Source organism: Tupaia chinensis, unplaced genomic scaffold, assembly GCF_000334495.1.
Source record: "Tupaia chinensis unplaced genomic scaffold, TupChi_1.0 Scaffold000251_1, whole genome shotgun sequence".
NCBI lineage: Eukaryota > Metazoa > Chordata > Mammalia > Scandentia > Tupaiidae > Tupaia > Tupaia belangeri.
The window spans coordinates 514,677-527,147 of record NW_006159731.1 but is presented as its reverse complement, the minus strand read 5'-3'; the positions used below and the strand labels follow the sequence as shown (position 1 = coordinate 527,147).

At 39.0% G+C, this 12,471-nt stretch overlaps 1 protein-coding gene and 1 pseudogene across 2 annotated transcripts; both read right to left on the bottom strand.

Moving 5' to 3' along the window:
• Positions 1–4,135: 4,135 nt before the first annotated feature.
• On the bottom strand, positions 4,136–5,266 carry LOC102486575 (actin beta like 2). 2 transcript variants are annotated; one of them, XM_006148971.1, is made up of 2 exons: positions 5,138–5,266; positions 4,136–5,011 (listed from the first exon to the last, which is right to left on the bottom strand). In XM_006148971.1, exons 1-2 carry the CDS (start codon positions 5,264–5,266, stop codon positions 4,136–4,138), a joined length of 1,005 nt encoding a protein of 334 aa, XP_006149033.1. The 2 variants fall into 2 exon arrangements, with proteins under 2 accessions (XP_006149033.1, XP_006149032.1); XM_006148970.1 differs by having other exon boundaries at positions 4,136–5,266.
• A 6,325-nt stretch (positions 5,267–11,591) lies between these two features.
• On the bottom strand, positions 11,592–11,955 carry LOC102486151 (60S ribosomal protein L22-like 1 pseudogene; annotated as a pseudogene).
• Between the last annotated feature and the right edge of the window lie 516 nt (positions 11,956–12,471).

Below are 12,471 nucleotides of genomic sequence, written 5' to 3'. Positions count from 1 at the left end.
CTTGATTTTCTCCCACTTATCCTTCTCCATTTCCCATCCTCCTCTCACACTGTCTCAAGTATCATCATTGCTCTCCCTGATTTTATACCTTCTAATCTTCCAGTTTCTGCCTTAGAGTGCAGACATTTAGTATATATTGAGTGGGGACATACCATGCCTCTCTTTCATAGTCTGGCTTGTTTTGCTTAGCAGTATATTTTCCATATTTGACCACTTTCTATCAAATGCCAGGGTCTCATTGTTTGTTATGACTAGTATTCTATAGTGTTTATGTTCCACACTTTTCCATTCATCTGTTGATTCCATGTCTTAGCAATTGTGAATAATGTGGCAATAAACATGGATGTGCAAGTGTTTTTCTGACTGAGCATTTCCCTATCCTTTGGGTACATACCCAGGAGTGGAATTGCTGAGTCATATGGTAGTTCTATTTGTAGGTCTTTGAGGAACCACTATATTGTTCTCCACAGTGGGCTGTACTAATTTACATTCCCACGAACAGTGTAGGGAGTTCCCTTTTCACTACTTTTTACACAAATGATGCTGGAAAAACTGGTATCCATTTACACAAAAGATGAAACTGGATCCCTATATTAACAAAAGTCAGCTCAAAATGGATCAAGGATCTAATAGTAAGACCTCAAACTAAAACTACTGGTGGAAAACACTGGGAAGAAACTCTGAGAAACATTGGGGTAGGCAAAGGCTTTCTTTTTGAAAAAATTATTATTATTATTAAAGAAACACACACTGTGACATACAGTGCCTTAATTGAATGTGTCTGAAGTCTTGGAAGCTTGAATACCCTATGTTCTCCTACAATGGACCTTGAGAGTTTGTTTGGAGGTTCAAGCAGGGGAGCACAGCTGTTTGTATACCCTTAACTGAAGAACTGTCCTCTTCTATTGGGATGTTTGTCTTCTTTGACTGAGTGCTCAGCATTGGGAGGGACTCACATGGAGTGGTGAAGGAGGAAAAGTATACCTGCCTAGCCAGCCAGATCTGCTGAATCAACTCTGGCTATCAATGGGGTGATAGATGTCACAGCCAAATCGTCCTCACATCCCAAAGAATTCTTGAACAAGACCCTCAAAGCACAGGCAATAAGCACCAAAATAGATAAGTGGGACTGCATCAGGTTAAAAAGCTTCTGCACAGCAAAAGAAACAATTAGAGTGAATTGACAACCGTTGGAACGGGAGGATATTTGCAAACTATGCCTCAGATAAGAGACTGAAAACTAGAATATACAGGGAACTCAAAAAGCTTACCCTCCCCAAAAAGTGATCAACCCAATTAAAAGGTGGGCAAATGAGCTGAACAGACATCTCACTAAGAAAAACATGAAAGCTAAAAAGCATATGAAAAAATGCTCAGCATTTTTTTCATAGGTTCTTAGTTCTTTAGAGCTGTAATTCCTATTGATGACTGTGCATTTGAACTCTTGATTCCCCTCTAAAGGTACTGAAGCAAAATTTCTGATTCTAGGTCCAGAGAATCTGTATCTATGTAACATTCTCTAAGAAAATTGGTTGGTGAACCACTGATGAATAACATACTGGTTGAATATATGGTATTGATTCTAAAGTATAAAGTTGTTGGATGAGATGTTCCCTCATTAAAGTCATCCATTAGTCAGCCAATGTTGATGAATAGGAGAATATCTAGAGATTGTAGGTTTAAATTTTTGCATGCATTTTGGGGGTTCTAATATTGTGGAGGTTCTATAATTCATGCTCTTAGAAGTTTAGCTTACCTTCCCATGAATTATCTGTGGGTGAGGAGATGTAATTTTTCTGTGATTCCGAATGTAGGTCAAAATGTGAGAACTACTCACTCTGCAAATGAAAAGCATTGTAGCATATAAATCTAGGATATTATTATTATTAACATCATTATCTCTCCTTATTAATTACCCAAAGACTATTCATCTACTAAACATCAGTTTTTCTTTTAAAGTTTATTTATTCCATGACTGAGAGAGAGAGAGAGAGAGAGAGGAAGAGAGAGTGACAGCATCTCTAACAAGGTTTTAACACGATGATCCAACCCCCCTTTCCCCCCCCCCCCCCCAGCTTCGGTCAGCATGGATCAGGAGTACACATATGCCCAGTGTAATCAGGAAGTTCTCTAAATATGAACTGGTAACCTTTCCATTTGGTGAATCACAACTTTTAAATTGAGATTACAGGAATTTGTAATCTGACTAGTCATCTTTATTTATTAAAATATATACCAGGTGTAAAATTGTAACAGATGAATAGGTCACATATAGAAAAAGTGATCTTCTCTGGTTCATTCTTCAGTTGTTTGGGAAGGATTGAGGGGAAATAATAGGAAATCCAGGTACGCAAGTATGAAGCAATTTTAATTTAATGATAAGAGACTTGAAGTCTTGTAAAATAAAGGGCTTTTGGAGATTAATTTTGGTTAGGTGCATTTTTAAAGATCATGCTTTCAGATAAAGAAAATAATCAAATTTGAAAAATAAAATTCCTAAAGATTCTAATTAAGAGATTGAGACATATTTTCCAACTAAGAGGAAAAGAGATTCCTCAGTATAAGAGTTTGATAGTACTTTAGTAAGTAGCCCAAATAAATATTTTAACTTCTCACAAAAAAACTTTAAAAAATATAAATAACCCTGATATCCAATCAGAAAATAACAACATAGATTGAAATAAATACACCAGTATTTAAAATCAATTGAGAAATCACCCCTGAAGTCACTAAAATTCTTTAGACATAACAGGATGATACACATATATTTTCTAAGATGCTAGTATCTCAGAGATACTCTGCATAAAGAAGTATTGCTTATTACTAATACAATAAAACAGAATTATTCTAAAATATTTGAAGGAATAAAATTGTTATTACTATACTGTTACTAAAATTTTTAATTTATGGACATGTTTCAGCTATGTTTTTCTACAGAGAAATTCTTGTATAAGAGAAATATTCAAAATCATGGCCTATGGAAATTATTTAAGACATTGGTATTATGTTAAGAAATAGAAATAAAATAAAATTATCTTTGTCAAACTATAGCATAATGATGTTAATTGATATTATAATATCTCTCACTATTTTAAAAATTAGGCCCTATCTATAATTTTGCTGTTTTATAAGTATAATGTGGTTTGATAAGCAAGACATTAAAATGTATGTTTGATCAGCAGACCTCCACTGTGAGCTGAAAATTCAGTTGACTTATAAAGCAGTGATGGAATGATGGCTATTTTTTATGCTTATTAAATAAGGGAAACAATTGAAATATGGAGCTACTAAAAATGATGACTGTTAGTGAGTAAAGAAATTCACAGTAGCTGTTCAGATAACCAGGTGTATTAGCTCATTTTACAATATAATGTTTTCTTTCTCTGGTACTTACATTTATCAGGGAGTCTTCAAAAAGTCTATGGAAAATGTTTATTATGGAAAAAGTATGCATGGATTTTAATTTTTTGCAACAAAATAATCTTGTACTTTAATTTTTTTCTATGAACTTTATGAAATTCCCTCATATATGGATATTGTTGACATATAAATCATTATCCCTCTACAAAGAAGTAAACAAAACAAAGTACTTAACTAATAAGACACGGTTGATAAATACACTTTTTTTTTTTACAGGTTGTATAGTATACTATTGTTAAATATGCTATGAAAAATTAGGTTTTAAAGCTTGGAAATTTTAGGGACCAGCAGTTAGCGTAATGGCTATGTCGCTGGACTCCCACGTCATCGACCGCGGTTCAAGTCCCGGACCCGGTGGCTTAAACTCATGCTGGGCGCATGTACATGCGTGCCCAAGGTCCTGAGAGGAGAATGGAGAAGGGATTGTGGCGTGGCCATCTCCCCTGGGTGGTGATTTCTCGCTTTCTGTCTCTATGTCTCTCTCTGTCTGTCTGGCGAGCACACGCACACTATAGCAAAAACCTCTCCAAGAAAAAAAAAAAAGATGTAGTTAGCTGAGCAACAGCTGGGGTATGTGGATGGAGAAATGGGCTTTCTAGTTTACACTCTGAAGAATGGACTATTAACTTTGACTTAATTGAAAAAGAACAAAAGCAGAACCATTGCTATGACCTAGAAAAAAGGAAAATGTAAACCCATTAGCACAGAAACCCACTCAGAAACATTTTCTATGCACAATTGGAGGACCAGCCTCATCATACTCCTGCTTACTGATCCACATCTGCTGGAATGTGGACAAGCTGGCTAGGATGGAGCCCCCAATCCAAACAGAGTACTTCCGCTCAGGAGGAGCTATGATTTTGATTTTCATGGTGCTGGGTGCCAGGGTTATGATTTCCTTTTGCATCCGATCAGCTATGCCTGGGTACATGGTGCTGCCTCCAGATAACACAGTGTTGGCATATAAATCCTTGCGAATATCCACATCACATTTCATGATAGAGTTGAAGGTTGTCTCATGGATCCCACTGGACTCAATGCCCAAAAAAGAAGGCTGGAAAATGGCTTCAGGGCATCGAAAGCGTTCATTCCCGATGGTGATCACCTGCCCATCAGGAAGCTCATAGCTCCTTTCCAGTGAGGAGGATGCAGCTGCACTGACCATCTCCTGCTCAAAGTCCAGGGCCACATAACACAGCTTTTCTTTGACATCCCTCACAATCTCTCGCTCAGCTGTGGTGGTGAAGTTATAGCCACGTTCTGTCAGTATCTTCATGAGGTAATCAGTCAGGTCTCTACCTGCCAGATCCAGACGTAGAATGCCATGGGTCAGGGCATAACCTTCATAGATGGGCACAGTGTGAGTGACTCCATCCCCAGAATCCATCACGATGCCTGTGGTCCGTCCAGAGGCATAGAGGGACAGCACAGCCTGGATAGCCACATACATGGCAGGTGTGTTGAAGGCCTCGAACATGATCTGAGTCATCTTTTCCCGGTTGATCTTGGGGTTGAGGGGTGCCTCAGTGAGGAGGATAGGATGCTCATCTGGTGCCACGCGAAGTTCGTTGTAGAAAGTGTGATGCCAGATCTTCTCCATATCGTCCCAGTTGGTGACTACCCCATGCTCAATGGGATACTTCAGGGTCAGAATGCCTCTCTTGCTCTGAGCCTCATCTCCAACATAGCAGTCCTTCTGGCCCATACCTACCATGACCCCCTGATGTCGGGGTCGCCCCACCATGGAGGGAAACACGGCACGGGGAGCATCATCACCGCCAAAGCCTGCCTTGCACATCCCTGACCCGTTATCCACTACCAAGGCAGACAGCTCATCATCAGCCATGGTGCTGGCTGGAATCCTCCAGATGGGTGAGTAGAATTAAAAATAAACTCCAGATTAGAATGTGCAAGAGAGAGAACAAGCAGGCCTAAAACACTCTTCAGAGAGGAGTTTGTGCTGTGAGCATAGGTATTTAAAGGAATGCTCTGGCCCCACCCATGCCCTATCTTAGCAGCCCCCAGCATTTTTGGGTGGAGTTACCTTTGAGGTATTAATAATGATGATTATAGAAATCATCAGTAGGCCTTTCTTCATAAACAGAAAATTAGCTACTAACTGGCCAAACCTCAGGTTACTGTAATTAGGCAACCCACACATGGCTCTCAGCCTGTTTGTGCTCATCTAGATAACTATGATGATGAAATGGAATGCATTAAAACAAGATGAAAGAAAGCTAGTGCCAAGTATGGGTAACTCTACTGGAAAGACCACTCCTCCTTAGTTTGCCCTCTGGGTCTCTTTTATTTACACTAGCTTTAACTTTTTATTCTTAATGTATTGTTCTTATGAGGAGTCCTACTATACAAGCTTCACTTTTTCCAAGATTTTCTTTCCTGTTAGATTCTTAATTCAAGACGTCGTCATGATAGAAACGAAAGGAATGAAAATAATAAATGGTTAAGGATGGCCTAGCAGTTATAATTATAATTCATTTGTGACATATAAAATATAGAGATTTTTAATAGTTTTTTTTTTTTTTTAGAGAGATTTTCACTGTAGGGCGCGTGCGCTCGCCAGACAGACAGAGAGAGACATAGAGACAGAAAGCGAGAAATCACCCCCCAGGGGGGATGGTCACGCCGCAATCCCTTCTCCTCCATTCTCCTCTCGGGATCTTGGGCACGCACGCACACACGCCCGGCGTGAGTTTTAAGCCACCGGGTCCGGGACACGAACCACGGTTGACTACGTGGGAGTCCAGTGACATAGCCGTTACGCTAACTGCTGGTTCCCAATAGTTTTTTTTATATACCAGTGATCAAACAAAAACAATAGAATGATTGATAAAGTAAATCACTACAGATTTCATTTCTGGTGTAAATTTCTTTTTTTTTTTCTGGTATAAATTTATAATAACCAAATTTTATCAAGTACTTATTACGCCTATATATTGTTCATACAGATAGATGTGTTGGGTCCGTGTAATTGTGAAATGGCTGAATGCCAACTATCTTGCATAACTTGTTAGTTAAAATGAAGATTATGAAAATTTTACTTATCACTTTATAGGAGTAGTTTGTTTTGATTTTATGTTTAATATAGAAAAATGGGCAGCATGACAAGATGTGTACCATGATAAAATGCAGGGCATCAGTAATATGTGATAGAGAAATAATAGTGAAGAAAGCTCATTGTTTATTTGCTTATTTATTTTTATGTTTTCGCCATAGGGCATGTACGCTCGCTGGAGAAAGACAGAGAGAGAGGGAAAGTGAGAAATCACCCCTTGGGTGGATGGCCATGTTGTAATACTTCTCATTTTCCCCTCAGGATTTTGGGCATGCATGCACATATGCCCAGCGTGATTTCAAGCTGCTGGATCCAGGACTTGAATAATGGTTAATCATGTGGGAATCCGACACCTTAATCACCAAGCTATCTGCTGTTCCCCAAAATTCCCTTATATACGAGGTAAATAGAATTTGATCTCTCTTGTCACCTTTTCTAAAGCAATGTGATTTTTCATGTTCACTCATTAGTTCTCCAAAATGACCTTTATTTAGGTTTTTTTATTTATTCATTTCATTTATCCATTAAAACTTGCTTTGTAAGAGGTAGCAGCAGCCCCTCTTTCCTGGATAGAAATACACCTTCCAGCTCAAAGCTGGGAAAATTAGCTCATGTCTTTGCCCTTTGAATGTCTTGAGGAGTCATGGCAGCACCAAGCTGTATCTCCAGCCCTCTTTGTACAGTTTGATGTAGAATTATTTTTCTCTGGGTTTATCCAGTGCTATATTATGCCATCAAAACATTAACGAAAGTTGGTCACAATAGAATGTGTGTTTCACCACAAGATCATTGATTTTGCTTTGGGTCTCACCAGGCCTGTTCTTTCCCTTGGGTTTCGCTAGGACTGTTCTTTTAATTTTTTTCTCTTATGGCAATGCTTAACACCATTGAACAGTATTAAAGGACTGACTCTCAAACCTTCACAACTGAATGGTTTTATAAACTTACTTTTCATATAGTATAACCAAGCTTTGGTTAAAACTTTTTTATATTGGTATGGAATGGTGATTCTGGGAATGTCTTTTGTTGTTGTCATTTTAATACCATAACAAACTATAAGTAAAGCCTAAAAAATGGGAACTAAAATACACATTGCATTTAGTGCAGTTCCTTGTTCATGATTGTTCTAGGCTGGAATATGGAATGAAGCCAAATCAGTGGAAATATCACTATTGGAGCCTGTATGGTACACATACTGCCTTAGATCCTAGATTTGCTAGAACTCTGTCTTTAGAGTTGCCTTTGAACTGAGGGCTGTGTGGTACTAAGCCACACACCACAAAGGATGCCTGGGAACTATGTGATTTTGCTGAAAGAACTTCTAGTCTGTTTTGATTGGTGTCCTAAGAGAAATTTTTGTCAATTACACATTGTCAATTACAAAGACAACAGCAATTACATTTTGTCAATTGCAAAGACAACTCCCAATAATACACGAAGGGCATATCACCATTCAACAGCATTTCAAAATGTCATCTGTTGAGCTTGCTATGTTTTTGGCTTTTTAAAAAAAACTTTTGCCAGAGCATGTATGTGCTTGCCAGAGATAGAAATGGGAAAATGAGAAAGCCCCCCTCTAGAGAATGGTCACATTGTCATCCCTTCTCCATTTCTCCCTCATCTTGGGATTTGGGGCAGGCATATATGCATCTGGCATGTTTTTCAAGCCACTAGATCTGGGACTCGAGCTAATTTGGGATCCAGTCACCTTAACCTCCACACCACCAGCTAGTCTGAACTGCATACATTTTAAAAAAGTAGTCAGAACTTGTATGTATGAAATGTAGAAAGATGAGTTTGCAAATACTGGGCTCTAGGGGCTAGGGGTAGGGAGAGCTATTCCTGGAGGAACAGTTTTATAACTGACTGGAATTTACAGAGGTTTGATTAGATACCTAAGCTTATAGGGACCTCTGTGCTTAACTTCGGACACACAAAATGTTATTTTCTTTCACATTTTGCCTCATTTAACCATCACACCGATAGATAAAACTGGAGAAGGGGATGGGCATGGGCATTACAAGTGAGGGACAAGGAGCAGAGGTGATGGGAAAGCGACGCTACTGTGCTTCATCAAGTAACCTTACAGGTATTCATTGAATCCACAAATATTTACTTAATGCTTTCATTTTATTAATTGCCAGAAGGTGCTTGTGCTTAACAGAGAGGGATGGGAGGGGAGGAGAGGAGAGAAGGAGGGAGAAGGAGAAAGCAGTCCCCTGTGGGGTATGGTTTTATTACAATCTCTTCTCTTCTCTTCTCTTCTGTTTCTCCATCCTGTCAGGAATTTGGGCTTGCACACACCTGACACATTTTTCAAGCTGCCAGGCCAGGATTAAAACTGTGATCAGTCATGTAGGGTCTGGCTCCCTTAATCACTACGCCACAAGGCTGGTCCCAAACATTTATTAAGCATCTCCTATGTGATCAGTGCTGGGGATGCATAGAATAAAACATAGCTTCTATTAGAAGGCCTGGATTTGATTTTCCTACTGTTCGGGTAATGTAGTGTGTGTCTGTAGTCCCTTAGGAGGCTGAGGCAGGGATCATGACATAGTGAGAACCTGTCTGAAAATAAGCAAACAACAACAATAATAAAAAAACCCCCACCAAACACAAACAGATTACCCTTCAAGACAATAACTGAACAAACAGAAAAAGCCTCTATTTTGAGAGTTCACTGTCTTGTGAGTAAGAGTCACATCCCTGTAGGTTGGCAGGTAGCTGCTGGATACAAAGTAGCTGGCCTGTATTCTGATAGGGTAAGCCAGAGTTGTATCAATTGTTAGAAGTTTGGAATATCACTCTCAGATACAGGACACAGATGACAGTAGTACAGTGTGGTAGGTGGTTTGAGAGAAGGCACACAGGGAGACATAAAAGTAGAGTGAGGGATCCCTGAACCTGAGGTCAGGGAAGGGGAAGGAGAGGCCCAAGGAAGATGATTCCCTGGGCTGGGGACTCAGAGAATGGACAGGAGGCTGCAAGTGGCCACCAGATGCAATATTGTAGGTGCAATATATATTTGCAAATCAAGTATGTATTTGGAACTGTGTTTCTGCCCAAAAGTCAGCAGGGGTTCAGAGCCTTTAAACATGAATATGGATCTTATCAGGCATGAGGAAGGGAGAGGAACTCCAGAAGTGGATATTGCTTTCTCCCAAAGGTATATGAGATCTGACCAGGGTCACCCGCCTATGAGCCTATGTGGGCTTTGTATGCCACTACCCCTTTTCCACTTTACTCTCAGGATTCTGGGCACTCAACATGCATGTGCCTGGCATGTTTTTTCAAGCTGCAGGGTCTGGAACTTAAGTCACACAGCTGGCTATGTAAGATCCAGCTGCCATAACCTACACGCCACTGATGACCCCTACTGCTTTAATCTTTACAAGAATGTTTATGTGGATTATCACCTCTATTTTCAAAAGAGTAAACAAATCTTAAGGAGTATAGAGACCAAGGCTATATAGAGTCATAGTAGCAGTGTCAGAATTTGAACCCAAACAGATCAAGTCCAGAGCCTGAGCTCTGCCAAATGATGGGCTAAAAGAGAGGGCACAGAGCATCTGGCTGGTATTCAGTGCGACAGGTAGCTGGCAAGAATCATGCTCTGAGGTCTGTGTTTCCTGTTGGGAAACATCATGTTAAAGTGTCCAAATGCAAAGGAAGAAAGCCAAACGCAATTCTAGGGAAGTGTAGCAGATTATTTTATGTTATTAATATTAACACCATAATATCTATTCTCAAAATGGAAAGAAATGGTGAGTTAGTGTCTAGACTGAGAAAGACCTTTATAAATAAGGAGCGAAATCTATTATCTAAAATAAGAAAATATTGGTTTGTCGGAAAATGTATGTTGTAATTTTCTATGTAAAAATGCATCATGACTGTTCCTATGACCCAATAGTATGAAAGTGATTTCAGGAAGGATTACTAGAGTAGGTGATGGGCCACTAAAAGAGTAAAAACTAAATCAAGAGGACCACAGCATTCTTTGGATTATAGCTGTGTGAGAAGTTGAGCCCACTAGGTATCAGTTTCATTCCTCAAATGGCATTGTCTTCAGACATCCAAACTTGACCATTATAAACCAAGATATGAATAGTCGAAAGTGGGACAGGGCTCTGTGTTTGAAAGTGGGGTGAACCTGTGGTCATTGAGTAATACTGATCACCTCCAGAAGTAGGCGCCAAGAGTAGAGGTCAGCCATGATGGACAGATTACCAGATTGTAGAGGCAAATGTCGCAAAGCTTGAGACTAAGGAGACCAGGTCAGAATACAGGTCCTAATGATCAGAGCACCTTAAAGAGTATGAGCCATAATAAGTTTGGTCAATCCAGTTTGCTATAAACACACAAAATCAAAATATGAAGAGAACTTTGCAGCACTGAGTTGTGGTCAGTGTTTATTCTTCATTCTGGCAAACCTAGCTTTGTGACTACTTACATAGCATTTGATATTTGCACACTTTCATTAAGATCATCTAAAAGCCCAAGTCTAGTTATAACTGACAAAATGAGGGTAAGATATGATTCAGTGTAGTGTTTTTTTTTTTTTTTTTTTTTTTCAGTCAAGATAGCAGTCTTTCTGGAAAATCTCAGGAGACAATGTGTAGGAAATTATTTCAGATATCCAGAACCAGGAAGGCCTCTTAAGAGTTTTCATAGTCAAGGCAGCATGCTATCTGTTGACAGCCAGAGTATGAATAGGCAGAAGACCAGGAGAGGAAGGGAACAGAACTGACAGAGAAGTGGATGTTTTCCCTTCCTTTACTTATCATGTCACCAAGTTCAAGAAAAATGACAGTGAAGAAGCTGCAGAAAAGAAAATACTAGTATACAGTGCAGATTCTAGATTGCTCCCTGGGGCCAGGTCATTGCTCACTCCAGAACATCAGACAGGAGCTCAGGGCATGGCCTACAAGGCCATGAGGCATTCTACAAATGTTTTTGAATTTTTAGTTTCTGTTTTTTTTTTTTTACAAGCAGTGATTTTTATTCATTAATAACCGAAAAGTCTATTTCTAGATGATTCTTTCTCATGTATCCTGCATGCTTTACTTAGTAAGCAAAGCCCAGTAAGGCGAGGCTTCAACTAATCCTCAGACTCTGACCCTTCTTCATCTTGACTGATCTGGAAGAAATGAAGTTCATAAGTCTCCTTGTCAGATGCAGCCACACGAAGCCAACCACAAAGGCTGTTCTTCTTATGGTATTTCTTGGTGAGATATTCCAAATACCTTTTAGAGAACTGTTTCTCAGAAACAACTGTGATTTTATTCTTGAGATGTTCAATGTGAAATACATTTCCAAGGTTGTTAGTTTTCCCATTGACTTTAACCTTTTCCTGCAGAAACTGTTAAAAATTTCCAGTCAAAAATTCCATCTTCTACTGGATGAGTAAGGTCCAAATTAAACTTCCAGGTTGACCTCTTAGGCTTCTTGTCTTTTGGTACCATCTTGGCAGCCAGCCGTGCAGTCAGAAAGCTTAGTTTCAAATTTTTATAAAATAAGTACATTTCTGAATTTCTATTTGTCTAGAAAAATAGATCATGCAACATTGGAATTTCATTTTTAAACTGCAACTGAATAACAGCTACTCCTTTAGAAGATGAGAGTGTTTTTCACTTCCTCCTTGGTTTTCATGTCCCTATAGCTTTGCTCCCATTCCCCTCCACTCACAGATCTTATACACATATGAGTTAAATATGTTCTGAGAAACTAAAGGGGAGCATGCATTTGAGGGATGAATTTGGGGTGGGGAAAGGACAGTCAGGGAACTGGTGTTACATGACCCTTTCTTGTTTTGGGGTATTATTTGGTATCTACAAGAGCAGAGTATAAAATACTATGTAGCCAAGTTTCTTTATTATATGATATATGCCTGAAAGTAATACTTTAAAAAATATTAATGTTATTAATTATTAAATTCTTTTTTCTCATATATAATTTTTATTCATCTATAAACACCTTCA